The sequence below is a fragment of the Peromyscus californicus genome, unplaced genomic scaffold (genome assembly GCF_007827085.1).
Source record: "Peromyscus californicus insignis strain IS unplaced genomic scaffold, ASM782708v3 Scaffold_17__1_contigs__length_78620276, whole genome shotgun sequence".
NCBI lineage: Eukaryota > Metazoa > Chordata > Mammalia > Rodentia > Cricetidae > Peromyscus > Peromyscus californicus.
Window position 1 is genome coordinate 56,104,498 of NW_026294469.1, and position 22,503 is coordinate 56,127,000.

Genomic DNA, 22,503 nt, shown 5'->3' on the forward strand with positions numbered 1-22,503 from the left:
AATTAAAAATGAATGAGAAGTGGACTGGAATGTAAAAGCTTTCACATGCTGTGAACAATGTAGTCAGCAGATACAGACACAGCAGGATCTGTAACGGGGCAGAGATGTGCACATGCTCAATCAACAGGGAAGCAGCCACGCACCGGAAAACAATACAAAAAACAACTTTGGTTGCCTCTAAGAAATAAACGCATGAGAGGGCAACTTTTCAAACGCAAACCCTAGTTTCTTCATTTAGAATAATGAAAATGCATTATTTAAACTAAATTTAAATTACTTAAACTAAAAACGTACTTAAACTAAATTATTTTCAAATTTTAAAGCAGCTGGGAATGCTGGCAGGCTCTAATTCTAGGACTCAAAAGCTGTAGCTAGGAGGACCAGGAGTTCAAAGCCAGACAAGGTTACACGAGATCCTGTCTCAAAACAAGAAAGTTTAAAAAAAAAAAAAAAAGGTAAAAAGGCTGTAAAGATGTCCCAGTGGTTAAAGGCACTTTTGATTTTGCAGAGGACCTGGGTTAAATTCTCAGCATCCACATGGCAGCTCACAACCATTTATAACTCCAGGTCCAGGGGATCCAATACCTTCTTTGGATCTCTATGGGTACCAGGCACGCACATGGCATAAACACATGTAGGCAAAATACTGATATATGGCTGGGCAGTGGTGGCACACGCCTTTAATCCCAGCACTCGGGAGGCAGAGTCAGGTGGATCTGTGTGAGTTCGAGGCCAGCCTGGTCTACAGAGTGAGTTCCAGGAAAGGCGCAAAACTACACAGAGAAACCCTGTCTCGAAAAACCAAAAAAAAAAAAAAAAAAAAAAAAAACCAAAAAAAATAGAATCTTTTTAAATAACCAAGTTTACACTATATTCAACAGAAGGGAAAGTTTATATGGTACTATAAGAGTATATAATTTAATTATATTATATACAATAATATATAATATAAAATCTCAAGAAGTAAATACATTACAAGATGGTAGAATTGAATTTTAATTTTACTTCGATTTTTAAATTTTTACAGTGAGTGAATTACATTTAAATTAAAATAAAAAATTAAAAAGAGGAGCTGGAGAGATGCTTAGGGAGAGCACTGGCTGCAGAGGACCTGGGTTCTACTCTCAGCACCCATGTAGTTGCTCACAACCATCTGTAACTCCAACTCCAGGGGATCTGGCACCTTCTTCAGCCCCTTGGACACCAGGCACACACACAGTGCACTTATATACATGCAGGTAAAGTACTCAAACGCATAAAATAAACAAATAAATCTTAAAAAAAAAAAAAGAAAAACAGAAATGTGTAAGTAACACGAATAAGCTCAAAAGAGAAGGATGTTCAAGGAAGTCAATGCCAACAGTAATCTGTGAAAGAAAAGAGCTAGGGCAGCAATGTTAACAGCAGATAAAACAGATGTCCAGGAAACAGCTATGATAAAACCAGACACTAGATATTGAAGATCTAACAATTATAAGTATATATGTACTTGCAGCTGGGCAGTGGTGGCACACCTTTAATCCCAGCACTCAGGAGGCAGAGTTTGAGGCTAGTCTGGTCTACAGAGTGAGTTCTAGGACAGCCAAGGCTACACAAAGAAACCTTGTCTCAAAAAAAAAAAAATAGATAAATAAATGAATGAATAAGTGAATAAATAAATATGTACCAAATTACAGTCTAAAATATATGAAGAAACGAACATTGAAAGTGAAATAAACAACTCTAGACTAGTTGGAGACTTTTAAGACTCCATTTACAACGTGTATTGAACGGAAGATCAACCAAGAAAAAGGTTAATTAAGGTTAAAATTAACTAGAAGAACTCTTCACCTAGTAACAGAATACCCTCTTTCCCTCACTTCCTCTGCCTCTCTCTCCCTCCTATTCTTTTCTGAGACAGACCTTCTGCTTCTACACCCTTAGTACTGGGAATCACAAATAGACGTTACCATACCTGGCAACTTAGAATACATATTTTTCTTAAGGGTACATGATTTCTCCAGGACAGTGGAAAAAGGCTAAAAATGTAAAGATGTGGTATTACACACTTGTAACCCCAGCAAACAGGACAGTGAGGCCACTGTGGCAGTCTCAATGCGAGACGGAGGTGATGGGAGAAGTGGTACACAAAGGAGACATTTTCAAGGCAGAGCTCCCATGATCTGCTGAGGAGCTGGATGTGCCTGACCTGAGAACATGGCTCAAGGACCTCACTGTATAGCTATTAATAGATGTATAGAACAGGATACATGAAACAGCCTGCTTATACCTGATGCTGAGGTGATGAGTTTAATGACTTCTGATATAGAAAGCTAGAAAGTATGTAATCCTTTAGAATACTAATGACACAGAAGACTATTCACAACATGAAACAAGGATAATAGGTGATAAACAGAAATCAGTCCATTTTGTCTAATAAAATGCAGAAAGAAGACTGAGGATTAAGCTAGGCATAGTGGCACATGCTTGACTCCCCAGCACTCAGGAGGCAGAAGGAGAGGCAGGAGGACCACTCTTGGGCCAGTTTGGTCTACACAGTGGGTTCCAGGCCAGCCAGTGCAACATAGCAACACCCTGTATCAAAACAACAACAACAGCAGTATCTGCCAGACAACAGAGAGGGCAGGGGAATGAAAATGAATGCAAATGGCAAAGCAACATAACTAACTGTCTTAGGGTTTCTACTGCTTCGATGAGACATCATGACCAAAAAGCAACTTGGGGAGGAGAGAGTTTATTTATTCGGCTTTCACTTCAGCACTGCTGCTCATCACTGAAGGAAGTCAGGACAAGAACTCAAACAGGGCAGGATCCTGGAGGCAGGAGCTGACGCAGAGGCCATGGAGAGGAGCTACTTACTGGCTTGCTTTCCCTGGCTTACTCAGCCTGCTTTCTTATAGAACCCAGGACCACCAGCCCAGGGATGGCACCACCCACCACGGACTGGACCCTCCCCCACTGATCACTAGTTGAGAAAATGCCTTACAGCTGGATCTCATGGAGGCATTTCCTCAGCTGAGGCTCCTTCCTCTCTGAAGACTCTAGTTTGTGTCAAGTTGACACAGAAAACGAGCCAGTAGAATAACAAAATTCCTTTTGGTTATAAAATTATACGTTTATAACTTTCCTTCTTTGAGCTTAATGCATTTTTCAAGTTTTCTATAGTGATCAAGTATTTTGTGAGAAGAAATAATACTGATTAACCCATTTCCAAATAAGCTAGAGGCAACCATTTGCGTGCTTACCATTACTTTCCTCAAGGTGTATCTTTTGCACCGAATATCGTCCATGAGCATCTCATAAGGGGTGAGCTGGTATTCAATCGGCAACGGGTTGTACTGCCGCTGTTGGACCTTCTTAAGTTTGACCCCGTTTCGCAAATCCCTCATCACCTGTACCCAGAATCGTGCCTGAAAGATCCAACGATGGATAATCATCAATAAACAAATCCACTAGTTTTCTCTGAATGCTTACAGTCATAGAGAATAAAGGAAAGGCAGGGATATAAAACACCAACCAAGGAAAGGGAACACATTAGACTTTAGGATATCACTGGATGAGTAGAAAGTCAGTAGACTGAATTACAACACACACATCCCTGTGGTCGTTTGAATGTATTTGGCCCCCATAATCTCACAGGGAGTGGCATTATTAGGAGGTGTGGCCTTGCTGGAGTGGGGATGGCCTTGCTGGAGGAAGTGGGTCACTGTGGGGCAGGCTCCCAAGTCTTTGGCTTAAGTTTTGCTCAGTGTAACTTTGACTTCCTGTTGCCTGCAAGATGTAGGACTCTCAGCTACTCCTCCAGCACCATGTCTGCCTGCACACCACCATGTTTCCTGCCATGATGATAATGGACTGAACTTCTGAAACTGGAATAGAGCCCCCTCAATTAAATGTTTTCCTTTATAAAAGTTGCTGGGTTCATGATGTCTCTTCACAACAATAAAAACGCCACAAAGACAGTCCCCAGTACTATTGCTTACTGAAAGCGTGGTGTATTCCCCACACTGACTTGGGAGTCTGACTATATGATTGTGTGGTCAGTGGAATATCGGTGAGAGGACACTAAAGACTTCAAAAGCACAAGTACAGCAAGCTGTCCTTCTCATGCTTCTTCAAGCGTGGTTTGGCTCTGTTCTCAGGACAGAGCAGAGATGATACAGCTGCCCTGCAGACCCGTGAGTGACTAGGTAAGTCCACGCTTTCCCCCTTGGCTGTGTTGTGCTTAGCGCACAGCACTGTTGCATCTACAGCTGGTGGATACTCGTACTTGCTGTTAGCTGGGAACCAGCAGCTGCTTCACCTGCCTGAGTTCATCTCATCAATGAGAAGTAAGTGATAATGAACACTCGACGTCTTGTGTTTTATAAATATACAATGCTCAAAATTACAATTTTATATTATCTAGTACACATCCTACAATCAGTTCTCTTATCTAAAATAATAAGTCGCTCTCCACCTTCAAGAGTTCTAATAAGATGAGACATCAAATACTTAGTATAACATATACTAAAATGTGCATTATTCCTTAATCCTTTGGTTTACTTGTCTTATCTATCATTGTCTACTTCAGTGAAAAGTCAACCCATACAGTATTTAATTAAAATGTAACTTATCAAAATTAATGTGTCTTCAATAGCTACCTAAAAACATAAGTTAAGTCATAAGAATTTTCCACACTCAGTGTGCAGCTAACTGATAGAGGAGATGGTTTGTATGTATGAGTTTCTAGGGTCTATCTACAAAACCAAACCAATTTCTCTGTATAAAATAAATGGTTAGACATCAGGCACCTTTCCCCGCCGCTCGAACCCCTTTAGAGACATCAACTTCTCCATCGGCTTCCCCTCTTCACTCTCATCTTTCCAGGTCATTCACCTGAGCGGTGTTGTGAGAAGAGGTGGTATCTAGCAAAAGGAACTCCCCTTGAAGTTTGTGAGGTTCTGGTCAGTGATTGCTGCAGTTTGGATTATTATTTAATTATTACTTTGCAAAACTTCAGTGATTATTACTATTATTAGGTGTGATGTGTGTGTGTATGTGGGTATGTATCTCCATGGAGCATATGTAAGTCAGAAGACAACTCTGTAACGTCAGTTCTCTCCTTCTACCTTGTCTTCTTTAGTTAAAAAAATGCACACTTGGTGGTGGTGGTGGCGGCAGTGCACGCCTTTAATCCCAGCACTTAGGAGGCAGAGGCAGGTGGATCACTCTGAGTTCAAAGCCAGCCTGGTCTACAGAGCTAGTTTCAGGACAGCCAGAGCTACACGAGGGGGGTGGGGTGGGGAGTCATCACATACAATAATAACAACAAACCCAAGAAATAACCCAAGTGACCATCAAGAGATGACTAACAAACTGATTTCTCTGTCAAGTGGAGTGGCACTTAGTACCAAATGGAAGGGCAACAGTGATACAGGCGGCGGCGGCGGCACCAAGTCTTAAAACACACTGTGTCCAGTGCAAGAATCCAGTATGAACCAGCACTCACTCATCACCATCGCACATAAAACTCTAGACAGTGCAAATGCAGAGAGCAGGGAGGCAGGAAATAAAGTAACGAAGGGGGGATGGTAGGATCATTATTTTGATTATGGTGATGGTCACATGGATATACTCACCAATGTGTCAAAACTTACCACATTGTACACTTTGAACACGTACACCTTATTATAAGCATGTCTATAGTGTTTCTTAATAAAGATGTTAAGGAACATGGCAAACAAAAACTAATATTGTCACCGGGTGCCTTTAATCCCAGCACTAGGGAGGCAGAGCCAGGCGGATCTCTGTGAGTTCGAAGCCAGCCTGGTCTACAGAGCAAGATCCAGGACAGGCACCAAAACTACACAGAGAAACCCTGTCTCAAAAGACCAAAAAAACCAAACCAAACAAACAACAACAAAAAAAACTAATACTGTCAAGGGAACTTATTCACAGTTCTCAAATCTGCATCTATTTAAAGAGTCTTTCACTTAATAATACCATTACTATCCTTTAAAAAAGATTTCCATTTTACTTGTGTGTGTGTGAGAATCTAAGTAAGTTTATGTGCAATGTGTGTGTATGAGCCCTTGGAAGCCACAAGGACATCTGATCTCCTGGAACTGGAGTTAGTTGTGAGCTGCCCGGCTGTGCTGGGACCTGAACCTGTGTCCTCTGCAAAAGCAGTAAGATCAACTGCTGACCATGTTCTTTAATCTCAAAGTCAGAATCCTAACGTGTGCCTCCCTTGATATCTGGAATGCTTTACTTAGCACTCCCTGACATCCACTGTCCTGTGCCCAAGACTGTTCTATCTGAGAGCAGGGACTCTCAGTGTCTACAGGATTTAGTATGGTGTCTGAAAAGGAGTGTATACTCAAGTGTGCCATATGGAAATACCATAATCTCCTGTTCTAGAAAATATCCTCTCTAGTCTAGACTGTGTTAGGGAAGGCAGAGACTACATATCCCTCATTCTGCATCTATAGGCCTCTAACCCAGTAAATGTTCATTGGATAAAAAATGCATCACACTGCTAGTCTCACATCCTGACACAGAGCTTCTATTTTGAGTAATGAGTATTATTAAGGTATTTATAATTATAAATGTTAATAACAATATTTCCAGACACAATGGGGGCAGCTCTTTCACAATAAGAAAAACTTTTATAATGAAAATATTTATTCACTTATTGTTCAGCTGGGAGCTCACCTTGGCCTCACTCCCCACCCCCAATCCCAAACCCCGCCCACCAAGTGGCGGCTCCTCCCCCACTGCCCAAGACCGCCTACAGGGCATTTAAGTTCCAGTCACTAGACCTGCCATGTGAGTTCTCCTCCTCTCTCCCTGGCCTCACTTCTGAGGGCTTGAGTCACCCAGAGTGCTTTGCTCATTTTAAACCTAGACTTTTAATTTGGCTTGATCTGGCTTACTGTGTTGCAGGGAGATCTACTACTGGGGATACAGAAATACTCACCACTTGTAAAATCAAGCATTCAAATTTATGTACCAATTCATCCTTCAGTCCTTAATAACCAGCATTCAAACAAAACCAAACACTATTTTTCAAAGCTGAACTGATCAGAAAGTATATCTAGTTCCTTACCCAGTCCGCATTTTTCAGGTCCTCCAGATCTGGGCTAGATTCATCAGTCTTTTCCATTTCTTGAATCTTCTTAAGATTCTGCCGGTTAAAATAAAATTTAAAAACCAATTATGGAAATTATATTAAGCTATAAGCAAGTTATAAATCCAAAAATTTATCTTTAGAGAAAAGTATCAATGAAGATAGTTCATTAAAGCCCATGGGTAATTACTTCCTTCTTTTCTTTAATTTTACTCTTTTTTTAAATTTACACTCTCTTCTTTTCTTGACTACTGAAAACAGTACTGGGCTAGTAAAGCAGTCTTCGTCCTGGCCATTCCACACCATCTCTCTCCACTGCCCTCTCCTTTTCTGCAGATATCAGGTTCAACTGAAACCACTAGTTCCTCAGACAGGCCTTCCTTTCTTCCCTTTTATAACAAAATCTCTTCACATCTCTGGGCTCTGAGCATCCTGTTAGGTTCACACTTGTCTGTGGCTCCCCTCTAGGCTCCTTTAGGCAGAAGTCCATGCACAGAGTTAATAGGACCTTTGAAAATTTTGGATGCTTGGCATGCATTTGTGATGGCTAATCTTGATTGTCAACTGGACAGGATTTAGAATCACCATGGAAACAAATCTCTGGGCCTGTCTTAGAGCGGTTTTTAAAAACTGGGTTAATTGAGGTGGAAAGAACCACTTTAAATGTGGATGATACCATTCTACGTGCTGGCATTCCAGGGTGAAAAGGGAGAAAAGCAGCACCCCCTCTCCGTTTCCTAGGATGAAATGTAAACAGCTCTGCCACATGCTCCGGTACTGTGCCTCCCGGCCACCATGGACTACGTACCCTTAAACCTGAGGGGAACAAAGCCTCCTTCTTTCGGTTGTTTCTGTCAGCTATTTTGCCCAGTGACAAGAAAAACAACTAATACAGTATTTATCAAGTAATTTATTTATAAACCTCAATTGATAAAATGCCTTTTAAGCAGCATCAATAAAACTAATAAAACAATGGGACGGTGAGATGGCTTGATAAAGGCTCTTGCCACCAAGGCCATGGCCTGAGCTAGATTTCTAGGACCCACAGGCTGGAAAGACAAAACTCACTTTTGCAAATTGTCATCAGACCTCCACACATGAAATGCATACACATGTACATGCATGCATGCACACACGTGTACACACACACACACACACAAAATAAAAATTTTGAAAAGCATATTTACAAGTTAATTATAAACACACTGTATTCCATGCCTACTAATAGCAATTCAACCTTAATATACATTACCTTTGGCTGAATTATTTGCCTGCTTGCCCACAGACTGGATTGAAATGTACTATATGAAACCTAGCTTGTTTTATATGACATTATAAACAAAACATTTCCAAACTATTTATTTTTAGCTTCCTAACATCTCATATTATCCATCTGCAAAACGAGGCTAACACCACCACCTTTTTAAAATACTCTTAATAAAGAATTGTTAATGCAGGAAAAAAGAAAGTATGGTATAAGTAATGCATTCTTTCTTCTATCCCTAGGGGGAAACAGAAGAAAAACACCCAATTCATTTCTAGTTATTTCAGAATGTGTTTACACAATTTTCTTTAAAAGTCAAGATTCCTTCTAAGATGCTGAAATAAGATACATGGCTTTGTCTAGGTTACCCAATCTGGGGCTTCTGTTCACCTATGAAATCAAAGTGTCACGATTTACCCTTCTGACTTTAAGTAGAGGAAGTGACACATTAAATTACTGACACAGAAAAGAGACCGGGCATAACTTCCTAAGAATAACAAATAGCAATTGATTATACCATAGGGTATATCAAAACCTAAAACAGGTATTTCTCATGTGCTAAACACAAACTTTTGGAGGTAAATTAGCAGCATGACTACTGCCGCCAACTGCTGTCAGTCACCTTCAGAAATGTGGTGATATATTGTGTACCCTAATAAAATTTGCCTAAAGATCAGAGAGACAAAGGAACAAGCCACAGCCATCACCTCTTACCTCACCGACTCCTCAGCCTGAAAAACCTCTAGCCCAAAGACTTTAGTTCCTGTCTCTTCACGCCTTATATACCTTTCTCAGCCCACCATTACACTTCCTTCTTAGTGCTAGGATTAAAGGCGTCTGACTCCCAACCATTGGGATTAAAGGTATGTGCCGCCACTGCCTGGCATCTATGTTTAATCTACTGGCTTGTTCTGGTCTCTGATCTTCAGGCAAAGTTTATTAGAGTACACAATATATTACCACATTTCCCTTTTTCTGTTTAAAATAATAAAAAGTTATAACTAATATAAGAAAAAATATATATAGTAAGTACATTAAGTATATACAATATATACAGTCAAGAATTACGCTGGGCGGTGGTGGTGCATGCCTTTAATCCCAGCACTCGGGAGGCAGAGCCAGGGTGATCTCTGTGAGTTTGAGGCCAGCCTGGTCTACAGAGTGAGTTCCAGGAAAGGCAGCGCAATAGGAAAGGCACAAAGCTACACAGAGAAACCCTGTCTCAAAAAACCAAAAAAAAAAAAAAAAAAAAAAAAAAAAAAAAAGAATTACATTAACAATGTCCAGTCCATAAACATTTGACAAATTCAGAGAAAATACTCTATTATTTATCCTATTTTGGTGGGTCCAAAATGTACCTAATTCACTCTCTATCCTAACTTGTATTACCAACTGAACACTATCTTTTGATGTCTTTCAAACTTACATACTTTGCACCTCTTTAGTGAGTTTCTTTTCTGAATTTGTTAACAAGGAAAACTATATAATTATCTAGTCTTCCACTCCCCAAGAAAGAAATAATATTAACTGAGTAAGCAGGAAGTGCAAACAAGCGACTTCCAAAAACTGTGAGAAATGACAGAAGCAGTTAGCTGCCTGGACAGTCACCCAAGGTTCCTCTACAACATTAAGGCATCCATCTTTGGCCTACAGGCTTAGCATATGAGACAGACCCATCTGTGAAGCAGGATTTTCTGAAGGGCTGTCCTACTTTGTCTTGGCAAAGTTCGGCAGTCCTTTCTTTTGTGCCCTGCTTGTCCCAGTTGAACAGCATACTGTCAGCATTTTAAATGCCATATTCATGCCGGGTGGTGGTGGCGCACGCCTTTAATCCCAGCACTTGGGAGGCAGAGCCAGGCGGATCTCTATGAGTTCGAGGCCAGCCTGGTCTACAGAGTGAGTTCCAGGACAGGCTCCAAAGCTACACAGAGAAACCCTGTCTCGAAAAACAAAAACAAAAACAAAAAGATTAAATGCCATATTCTGTAGATCTCTGAAGTGTTTGAAGATGACCTAACTAAAATATATTTCTTTGACCTTGAAAACATACCTAATATGACTTACAAGTTTGATTGCAATAACTTGCATTTTTTATATCCTATTAGTTGGTAATAACAACTTTCAAGGACTAGCAATTTGCATTACATTGTTAAATGAACTGTATAGGTACAATACCTTGAACAAGATTAGAAGTATATGTATAGTATGTTCCAACTAAAATAATCTCAAATTTGTATCAATATACAAAATCTGTATACAATATACAAAAATCTAATCCAATGTAAAATATTTAAAACAAGTGGTTGTTTTTTAAAAGTAGATTCCATAATCTACCTTTTTATATTATCAACAATCCTCATAAGACAGCTGGGGGTCAGGTTCTACTTATTTTGTTAAATGGAACCTTCATGAATACTTAAGAATTCTAATAACACACAAAGAAAGAGAATAAAATTTATGATTACTAACTGGTCTTTGCAAAAAGTGTCATGACCTTACATCAAAATCTGAATAGGAATCATTATTACTAAATCAGTATTCTTCATTGTCTGTTATTTAAGATGTACCAACCTAGTAAAGTATTTCTGATATTCAAAATCCCCCCATTTTTTTTTTTTTGCTAGAAATTAGGTATTTAAAAAAAAATCTCTGATGATTCAAAACTATAGTCTGAAGCGCACAACCTCATGAAGTATCAAAATCACAGCTGAGTGGGGAAGGGACCACACATAGGCAGAAGCCCTTATTTGTTTTCCAAGATGTTATTAAAGTTCTATGCAAAAAGGATCAATGCTTGAGAGGATCAATACACTATTCTATTGATTGAAAGAGTCTTTGGGGTTCTTAAGTTACAATGGTAGAAGAAAATGGATTTAGGAGAATTGTTTCTGGGCAGCCTGGGACCACACCTAACAGTACTGCCTAGTCCACTGAGCTGGAAGGAGCTTCCTGCTGCTCCAGCCCATTCCAGCCTTTCAGCACCTGCTCTGTGTCCAGTGCTCACCTCAGATACTCACCAAGCAAAGCCTTCCCTGTCTTTCATCAGATTCTTTCTCAATGGCCTACCTTGACCACATCCTAAGCCCCACCCCTGGCCTCTAGCACTTAACTTAGTCTACACTGTTTCCAAAGAATGCCCTCACCTTAAAAGTCTGTATGATATACTGGTTTTGTGTGTTTTCTGTCTACCTTCTATAATAAGAAAGGCTTTTTTGAAGTTTATTTGTTCAGTGATAGGATTCTCAAATATATAGAACAGTGCTTTGTACAAGGTTGGCACTTGTATTTGTTCAATAAATAAATTAAGATACCTTAAAGTAAGAATGTGCTATAGTATTGTATTATATATTAATGCATAAATTTCTTCAACAGCTCTTTAATAAGTCAACTTTAACTAGAGCATATTCAATCTGAGGGAAAATTATTCAGAGGAAATCTCTGGCCTTTAAATTCAAAATCCTATGGGAGAGCTGGGGGTAGAGACATGTGCCTGTTCAGGAAAATACTTAACTTGAGCTCATACTATGTATAAATGTTACATTCAGCCAAATAGATAATAAATAAATAATAAAAAAGAAATTTATTTCTAAGACCTATAGAAGAATGAAGTAATTATGTCAGCAGCACATGAGACCAGCTCAAGGGCAAACTTGTATGTGAACACACCTTCACAGTGTCTTCTCCTTTTGTTTCAGCTAAAGACTTCTTGCAAAAAGTTAAGTGTGCCCATACGAATTCCTGTCCGCCATCTTTGTGATGTAAGCTAAACATGTGCAGAAGTGTTCTCATCCACCACTTACTTTAACAAGGTGTGTATGTGCCTCATGACTCTGAGCTGAACAGGTCCAGGGATGCATCCACCATCTTCCCGTCTTAAAATGAACATAGTTACTTCATGAATAGTGTACTTTTTAAATAGAGTATGCTCAGGACTGTGTCCACCCCAAGTGGTTTTGTATGTAAGTATGTACAGGTTTCCTGAATAAAATCCGCATGCTTCCTTTGTCCAAAAGGCACTCACTGCTTGTGGAACAACTACTGTGCTCTCCTGGCTGGTTGCAGGTAATAATCCTCTCTCTGTTCTTTGACCTTCTAATTGTGCTTATTGGCTTTGCAGTTACCAAGAACAGAACCCATTGTTTGGTTGTAGTTACAATACTAATCAGGTCACCAACATTCAACCAGCATCAAAATGAGCTAGTTTGGTATCTCAGTGCTTAAGAAAAATCATCAGGTATTATTGGTCGGATGTTCTAACCAACACCCCTTTGCCCACACATAATTTAGAGTTCAGCATGGGGCTGCTCAGGTCCAACAGGAACCAAGTTTTTTCTAGCATGTTCTTTCATGTTCCTGTAATTTAAAGGCTCATCCCACAGCAAGCACTACAGTTTGTTTAATAACCATAAACGAAAAGTAACAAAATTCAGGCAGTGGAGCAGAGCAAAATGCTGGATTATACAGATGCAGCAGAAGCCTAAAACTCAAAGTCATGATTTCAAATGCTCATAATTCCAGAAATATCAACTTCTTTGACTTTTAGTCATATGGTGGAATGGCATGAAAAGCAGTAATTAGATATATTCTTTCCCAAACTCTTATTGCTGTGAATCCTGCCACAGCTCATTCTCCACTCTCTCTTTTATTATTCTCTTACATATTTCTGACTAAATATAGGCCTTTACATCCTTGCCTTTACTTCACTGGGATCAAACTCCTTCCTCCCTACTACTAAGACAAACAATCTGTCCTTTATAATATGAAAGGTAATTTAAATGACTAGCCCAAGAACATCTCGTGTCTTAACTTCCCTGAAGAGCAGCACACATGGTTATCAGAGGCTTTCGAGCTGGGTGACTTCTCACGCCTTAGCTAACCACACTAATCCTCAGTTGATTTTGTCATCTCTAGAATGGGCACAATAAGAACTCTTAGATGTTAGCCTGGTAGTAATGGTCTAAGCCTTTAATCCCAGCACTCTGGAGGCAGAAGCCAGCCTGGTCTACAGAGCAAGTTCCAGGACAGTCAGAGGGCTACACAGAGAAACCCTGTCTCTAAAAAAGCAAAACAACAACAACAACAACAAAAAAAAAACCCAAAACAAAAAAGAACTCTTGGATTTTTGATAAAGGACGAAGCCTGACTCACATGTAGAGACTTAGTAGCCAAGTGGGTAGTATGTATGTATAAGCAGGTGAGTGCATGCAGGGGTCTACTTAGGAATTCACAACTGGGCAGTATGTATGTATGAGCCAGTGAGTGCATGCAGGGATCTAGTTATTAATTCACATTTCACCTCCAGAACATTATACTCTTAGCAGATTTGTTTCAGATGACACCTCTTTTTAATCTCTTCATGAAACTAAAATCCTGACTCAGAACATATTAATAAAACTGTTTTAAGACTGTAAATACTACAATTGTACCAGCCTGATCAAATGTGACTCAAAACTTCTAGTTTTCTAGTTAACAAAAAAAGAAACTGAATTATTTGAAAGTAAATTACAAATCTGTCTTATTACAGAGATGAGCTTCTGTCCTCTTGTTGATTCTATTTTAGCTTCTGAATAAATTTTTTCTTACATAAATGTAATGACAGATGCTGGCCTATGCTTGGAATGCGGTGAGAAAGCTCTAATTGGAAGTACACAGATGCCAATTAACTCTTCCCTTTCTGGTGAAACCGTTCTCAGCTAGCAATTAGGATATCTCCATGCCAGCACATATATTGGCATCTTCAAAAACAAGTAAATAAAATGTACTTTGTAAGTCCCCTCCACACCAAATGCTCAGAGTACAATTCATTTCAATAGGTTCAATGTCAGCTCTTATGCAAATGCCCCCTTCTGATTAAGTGTCTCTTACATTTTAAAGATCAACATTTTTCTCATCTTGGTAATAAGCATTTCAACCCATGTGTCATTTTCTCTATGTATGGGGACTTGGAAGAGATCTTTCATCATCTTTTATTCAAAATGTTCTTGTGAAACACCTTTAAAGCAGTACACTAGTGATAAGAACAAGGACACTCTGCATAGAGAGTATTTAAATGCTGCTGGCAATGTGAGCATTCTCTTGAACACCAGCGTTTACAACAAAAGAAAAAACACAGGCGGCAAGAAGGACCTCGAAGGTGACAAATGATGGATGAGCTAATTAAAACGAACAAATGTCTACCATTCACATAGACATCTGGTGGTGAGTCTGTCTGTCAAAAAGTGATATGTTCACCATTTGAAGGGCTACAAACCCACTTTAGGAGTGGGAATACATTTCAGCTAACTTAAACGCCACAGATGTATCGCCAGAGGTATTGAGAACAGGCCTGAGGGAGGGACAGGCAAGGAGAGGGGGAAAGCTGATGAAAACGCACTTCAGTATGAGAGAGGTCTGTGGCTTTGTTTCTCTGATCTCATAAGCAAGCATCTCAGTGTGAGCTAACATGGAGTCTGTACACCACACAGTTGCATTTGCCTATTTCCTTGACAAGAGGCAGTGGGATTAAAAACATTTATACTGATTTTCTGAAAAAATAACTTTGAAATTTTAAAATGTAGTTACAGTACCCAAAACCATTTCATAACACCTAAGCCAATTCCAAAAATGCTCTCTGAGAGCACTTCATACATGCATATATAAATTCTATTTTAAGAAAGGTATTTTAATCAAAGTCATATTCAAAATAAACTGAGATCAAAGATGCCATCATGAAGTCATGATTTCTTACATAGGACTAAGTAAAACAATACATGTAAGTTACTGAGTAAAGTTTCTCAGTAATAAAAGATCACAGAGTATAAAATGTGGATAGAATTTTCTCAAAAAATTTATAAGGAGCCACTCTTATTTCCAATTTAGTTCCTCACCCCAGAACTTCATTGCCTGATGAATTGCTAGCAATTAAACACTAACTGGCATCTAGCAGTCATGCTCCCATCTTACTGTTTTGTTAAAATTAGGACAACATTAAGCCATTTAGAAAAATTTGATGGCAAGTTTTTACAATGTCACATGTGAGAACTGTTTCAACATTTGAAAGTCATTTGTGGAGGGTGTGCATGCTGGGTATGTGCACATGAGCATGTGGACATGTGTGTAGGGCCATGGGTCAACAGCTGGGGTCCTCCTCCACCACTCTCCTTCCTCATGTTTTGAGACAAGGTTCCCCCCCTCTCTGTTTTTGAGACACGGGTTCTGAGTGTAGCCTTGGCTGTCCTAGCTCTGTAAATCAGGCTAGCCTTGAACTCACAGAGATCGGACTTCTCCCAAGTGGTGGGATTAAAGGCGTGTGCCACCACTGCCCAGCAAGACAAGATCTCTTACTGAATCTGGAGCTCACCAATTTGGCAAGAGTAGTTCGCCGGCAAGCTCAAGGGATCCTCCTGTGTCTACCTACCTAGTTCTAGTATTACAGGCAAACACCACCATGACTGATGCTGGGCTTCTGAACTAAGGTCCTTCTCAACCCCGAATAATGCCATTTTAAAGCAGTAGTGGCTATCAGTATTGACACAGGAGGAAAGTATTTCCTTCTCCAGGACAATTTTAGAAAAAATTTGAAATATGAAAGACCAAAAAAGTTATAATTTGGGCTGGAGAGATGGCTCAGAGTTAAGAGCACTGACTGCTCTTCCAGAGGTCCTGAGTTCAATTCTCAGCAACCACATGGTGGCTCACAACCATCTGTAATGAGATCTGGCGCCCTCTTCTGTATACATAATAAATAAATAAATCAAAAACAAAACAAAACAAAAGAGCATGGGATCCTCTTTCTGAGGACCAAGGTTCGGTTCTCAGGACCCACACGGCAGCTCACTACTGTCTGTAACTTCAGTTCTAAGGCGACCCAAAAAAAAAAAAAAGTTATAATTTTCAGTATAACAGATCAGAAGTCAAAGGTGAACAATTTAATACTGCCCTTTTCAATAATGAAACTATTATATCCTCATTGACATTGTCTAACTTGTAGAATTAAAACCAATAAGTACTTTAAAAGTACATGTCCTTGGGATGAGGAGTGCTGCAGAAGCATGAAGATCTGAGTTCAAACCCTTAGAACTGACATAAAAAGCTGGGTACAGCAGTGTATATGCCCGTAACCTCAGCATTATAGGAGGCTAGAGGCAGGAGGACTGCTGGGGCTTGATAGCTACCAGCCCAGCTCCAGGTTCAGGGAGAGACCCCCGTCTCAAGGGCAGACAGAGGGGAGTGATAGAGCAGGACACCTGACATCCTCCAATGAAGAAGAGAGGGTTAAAGAAGTTAAAAAACAAAAGGAGGGAACGGGAGATGAAGAAGATGTAGTTCAGGCTCCTTTTATGAGTTCTATGAGAGTGAACATTACAGACTGAGCTGGAGAGACGGCTCAGCACTGGCTGTTCTTCCAGAGAGCCTGCATTTGGTTCCCAGCACCCAGAGTGTAGCTCAGAACTGTCTGTCCCTCCAGTTCCAGGGGATCTGATGCCCTCGTCAGTGTTTTACAGGCACTGCACACATATGGTGACTTACAAACATGCAGGCACAATAAATCTAAATCTTTAAAATACAGAAGAACTGGGCTGGAGAGATGGCTTAGAGGTTAAGAGCACTGACTGCTCTTCCAGAGGTCCTGAGTTCAATTCCCAGCAACCACATGGTGGCTCACAACCATCTGTAATAGGTCTGGTGCCCTCTTCTGGTCATACATGCTGTATACATAATAAATAAATCTTTAAAAAAAAAATACAGAAGAATTATGAGTCAAAAGCTGACCAACACAAACCTAAATTCTAGCCTTTTATCTAATTTGAGTAGAATCTTCATCCTTTTTAAAAAGAATCATCTTATTTTCAATTATATGCAGTATCTGTGGCTATGTGCGTGAGTGCGTTTGTCCAGAGGCCAACAGTGTCAGACCCCCCAGTGCTGGAGTTACAGAGGGTTGTGAGCCACCAGGTGCCAGTGCTGGAAACCAACTCCTGCCCTCTACTCTCTTAACTGCTCGGGCCCAGTGGAGATCTTCAGAAGAGAACACAGGAAAAACGGAAGCATGAACTCTCCTTCCCTCCATCCTGCAGAAGGCATGCTTGGTTTCCTGTTCTCTCAAGCCTGGCCCCTCTTGATGTCAGCCCAGAAACAAACACCAAAAGCCACAACTTGCTTCCTCACTCCTCCTGCTTCCTGGCCCAAGTTCCCTGAGAAGCCAAGATTCATCAAGATTTCTATTTTAAAACACAGCCATCTTTCAAACAAAGCAGTTTCATTTCTAGAAAACTGGGTAACTAAAGACTAACTGTATTTTGTTTCTTTTTCTGTGTGTGGTCCTGTAAGTTCATATATGTGCAGGCCAAAGATCAACCCCAGGTGGAGGTTCCGTGGGAGTCACCCACCTCGTTTTATTGAGACAGGGTCTCACACCGCTCCAAAGCTTACTGAGTAGGTCCCAGGGATCTACCTGTGATTACACACTAATGAGCCAAGGCCTCCAGCTTTTGTACCTGGGCTACAGGGATTCAGCTCGGGTCCTCAGCCCGTTACTGATGGCCTATCTCCCCAGTCATCTAACTGTGTTCTGTAAGCGCTCTGTTTTCTGAAAGAGCTAGTCATAAAGAGCATCAGGGAGAAGACTGTCCCGAGGATGCAAGTTCATCTTCTTTGTCATGTGTTTTACTCAGGAGTGTTTCATGGCATCTCCATGGAGACAAAGTGATCTGCATATGCTCAGAGTTTACTACCTGACTAAACACAGAGGTATTGAGCCACATACAACACTAAACAAATGAAGTCAAAGGTCAGAGTCCCAAATATGCACAGAGGTTTGCTTAGTGGCAAAGAAAGCATTCACAGAATAAGCAATCACAAAAATAAACTCTACGGCCCACCCCCATTCCGGACACCTGATTTCCCCTGTGCAGCACCTTTATGAGACAGACGCTCCTCCTAACAGTGGCCCTCAGTCTGAGGAGCTGGCCCTCTTTCCCTTCCTATCTCCCTGCCCTTGTCTCCCAGCCCTCACCTGGGCTGCTTCCATTCACCACTTTGCTCAGCAAAGTCAGTTCTGGACTGCAGTTCAAGCCCTGTGTCTTGAATTAGCTCCCTCCATGCACCCACCCAGCTTTCTTATGCTGTGCTGAGCTGACTCCTAGACTGACACTCCTGATGAAGTGCTCTGAAGATGGGCCAGCATCTTGTTTACCCTGTACCTCCAAGGACAGGAAATAGCAAGAGCGCTTAACACATGACCTTCTGTGATGACTGACTGACTGAATGTGCACAGAGTAAGTAAGAAATGAATGATTAAATGTAGCACCTCTTACCTGGTATGTACACTAAGTAACTGCTTTGGGAATAAAATCGTTGTGCCCACGTCCCTGGTTTTCTGGAAGTGAGTACCGCCTTCCTTCACTAGTATGCCTAATTAGAAACACTGCATCTTGTCAAACTTTTGACCGTAATTCCAAGTTCCTTCACTGCTTCTCATACTGGGACTGACAGAAACCTCCTTCGTGCTCTGGTCTTTCATCTCAAGTTCCATTTTCATTATTGTTGTTGTTGTTGTTGGTGGTGGTGGTGGTGGTGTGTGGGTGTGTGTGTTTATATGTACTGAGGCCAGAGTCTGATGTTGGATGTCTTCCTCTATCACTCTCTACCTGACTTTTTTTTGAGACAAGGTTTCTAACAAAACCTGAAACTATTTTACACGACTTACAAAGTTTTTTGTTATTTCTGTGGTGTTGAGGAACAAACACTGGGCCATTCATGCTCCCACCAAGCTATACCCCTTTTTTTATTTTTAATTTCTAATTTTAAGATAAGTCTTGCTAAAATGACCTTGAACTCACTCTATCACACAAAAAGGCCTTGAACTTGCAATTCTTCTGCCCCAGTCTCCCAACCTCATAAATTAAAAAAATTTTAAAGCACACATAATAATTCACAACACTAAATTATTGGCCTTGTCTATTATTTAACTATTATTGTGGGTTTTTCCCCCTCCAGGAAATAATTGCTCCTTTCAGGAATTTATCTACCACTAGATCGTAAAAGAAAGCAATTTATTTTTAGTGTCAAACTATAAATAATGTCCATACTGAGTATTGTAGTTAACTCACCAACTTAAAAGTTAAATCTGTGGTTTCTGTGAAGATCTACAGCATTCTAAAATTTGATCAACACTTTTGTATCTATAATTCTGAGACCCAGAGATAGGAATGGGGCAGTCTGGTCAGAACCAGCCTGTTCTCTCAGAAGTATCTGGAGGGTTCCCTCTTGCCATGAACATTTCTGAAATCACCTGTGCACACCTGCTCTTTTCCCCTCCCACAGGCCTTAGTCCTGGAAACTGGAGGAACCTCAGGCTGCCTTAAAGACCTTGGCTCTACTCCAAGTCCTCTGATACCTGTGAAGGGTTAAGCTAGGAGGGCTGTGATCTGGTTTATAATCCAACAGGATCATTCCAGTTTCCAACCAGAATCTGAGGACACAAAGACAAGAAGTAGAGAAACAGCTCCCTGAAACAGAATAGGTACTTAAAAAGTGTTGCCTTGTGTCTTCTTTAAGGCAGCAACAACAAATACTGGTAGGGACACAGCATAAAGGAGTCCTTATACACTGTCCATGGAGATGTAAATGAGTCCAGCCAACATGGAAATCAGAATGGAGATTCTTCAGATAAACTAGGAATAGAATTACCATATGATTTTACTGTAACACTCCTAGATACGTAGCACAGGGAATTAAATGCAACACAATACAGAGATACTTGCACATCTACGTTTATCACAGCACTAATTCACAACAGCAGAGTCATGAATTAACCTGAACGCCCATCAACAGATGAATGCATAAAGAAAATGTGGTGTATACATACATAATAGAAATAGAATTTATTTCATCCATAGAAACTTTAAAAAATGGATCAGTGTTAATATAAATATCTAAAACTATAAACTGAAAATGAGTTTTTCTTTTAAAAAGATGTTCTTTTTCTTTCTTTTTTTTTTTAAGTTTTTTTTTTTTTTTTTTGGAGGGGGGCGTTTCGAGACAGGGTTTCTCTGTGTAGCTTTGCACCTTTCCTGGAACTCACTCCACAGATCAGGCTGGCCTCGAACTCACAAAGATCCGCCTGCCTCTGCCTCCCGAGTGCTGGGATTACAGGCGTGCGCCACCACCGCCCGACAAGATGTTCTTTTTCAAAACAAAGCTCCTACTTTTGCTTATTTCAGAAAAGAACTCATGTGGTTCAAGTTGGCCTTTATTCATTATGTAGCAGAGGCTAACCCCTGAACTCCTGATCCTCCTGCCTCTACTCTCCCAGAGGTGGGGTTTGACAAGATCTATTTCTCTGGTACATTAAGTCTTCTCCTATAGTGATACACCTCTGGTGTACTGGAGAAGCAGACACAAACAAGCGACAGTCTTTCACCATGGAGACAAGGGCTGTCTGTGCATGGTGGTTCCCACCTTTAATCTTAGCACTCTGAAGGGAACTGGCTGTTCAACACCATGTGGGTGCTGGGAACTGAACCCAGGTCTTCTGTAGGAGCATAAACTGCTCTTAACCAAAGGGCCATCTCTTTACATTGAGAGTAAAAAGAAGTTTTCCAGCTAATGGAGTGGAATGCTAAAAATGCTTACTGTTCTTTCAGTTCAAAAATGTTTTCTAAGAATGTTAATGTTGGAAAGATTTTTAAACTCCTTTAATTTACTGTACCAAGACTGAAAAAAAAAATGCTCTGGGAAGGCAAATTCACTCTTAACAAAGGGGTTAGGTCAAGACAACCCTAAAAAATAATCTTTTCTAATCTCTTATACTCTTTAGTTGAGGAAAGGTTTGAGACGTTCAGTTGGGAGCTTTCTTTGACTGAGTACTGCCTGTTTCTATATCTAAATAGGTATAATTATCTTCAACACCTCAATCCACTCTTCACACTTCTGACAACTTTCCTCTTGGGTCCACTTTATCAAACATGGTTTTAAAAGGCACAGGTTTCCCTGGCCTGTCACTGGCATTGGTATGAACAGTACCCAGACAGAGCAGGAGAAAACCTGGAACTGTCATCTGCATCCACACAACTGAGCTTATGAAGTGTGATTTATTGGCTGTGTCACCTACTTTTTAATAGGGCTACTGAAGTCTCACTTAAGCCCAGGTCAGTTTCTCCCTTCTTGCTTACATACCCCACAGGTGTCTCTTCCTAAACATTTTAGCCGAGTGCTCCACATAGCTCTGCACTCTAGTCATACAGGAAATGAGGTCCCACTTAGGGCAGATGCTACTTGAGGTCCCACTTAGGGCAGATGCTACTAAGTCTTATGTAAGATCTCTGAATCTTCACTCCCATCTGCGCAATATAAAATAGGACTCTCCTTCTCAATAAACTGGAATGGTTCTCTTTGAAGGTAACATTTTAAACCTTACACATGAACAGAATAGCGGAATTATTCAGATTATCTCAACAGGAATTCTGGTATCCGCCACTAAATCTTCAATGAAGTCTACTTCAACAGCTGAACAATGAGAAGAGAGTGTGGCCTTAAGGATAAGAGTGTCTCCACCTTATCCACAACTTCCTGAAGGAGGTACTAATATGTCCCAAAATGAACAAAAGAAGAGTGCAGAATGAGGTGAAAATCCAGTACCACAGGAAACAGATAAAAACAATTCTAGACTGTTTATTTCATTTAGAAGGAAGCTTTATAAAAATTTTTGTTTTATAAAATAGATTCACAGTGTTACTATTCAAGAATATGTATGACAGAACACAGAACATGCCTGTAATTCTATTTTTGGTTGTGAGCCTAGCCTTTAACGGCTGAGCCATCTCTCCAGCCCCATGCCTGTAATTCTAAAACCAGAGAGGCTGAGGTAAGAGGGTCATGAGTCCAAGCCAGCCTGGGTATACAGTAAGACCTTGTCTTTAAAAAAGGACAAACCAAACAAAAAAAGCACAGAAAGGACAATACTGAAAATGGAAACTACCTGTTTCAGAGTCTATAAATATTAGTATTTGTACCTACCTCCTTCGCACTCTTAATTTTGGTCAGAAATGTATGCAGTTCCATGGTTTCTGCAAACAGTGCTCGACATACTGCCTGATAATGATTTGGTGCCTCCGACTCAGCTGGGAGATGAGCAGCACATATCTAG

General features: G+C 40.4%; 1 protein-coding gene across 5 annotated transcripts in view; it reads right to left on the bottom strand.

Moving 5' to 3' along the window:
- Positions 1-22,503, bottom strand: part of Spire1 (spire type actin nucleation factor 1) — a 125,538-nt gene that overhangs the window by 39,302 nt on the left and 63,733 nt on the right. For all 5 annotated transcript variants that reach the window (XM_052742381.1, XM_052742380.1, XM_052742382.1 and 2 more), the window contains exons 4-6: positions 22,374-22,499; positions 7,091-7,168; positions 3,246-3,410 (exon numbers count right to left, since the gene is read on the bottom strand). In XM_052742381.1, coding sequence (XP_052598341.1) covers positions 3,246-3,410; positions 7,091-7,168; positions 22,374-22,499 — 369 coding nt within the window. The remainder of the gene's footprint in view (positions 1-3,245; positions 3,411-7,090; positions 7,169-22,373; positions 22,500-22,503) is intronic.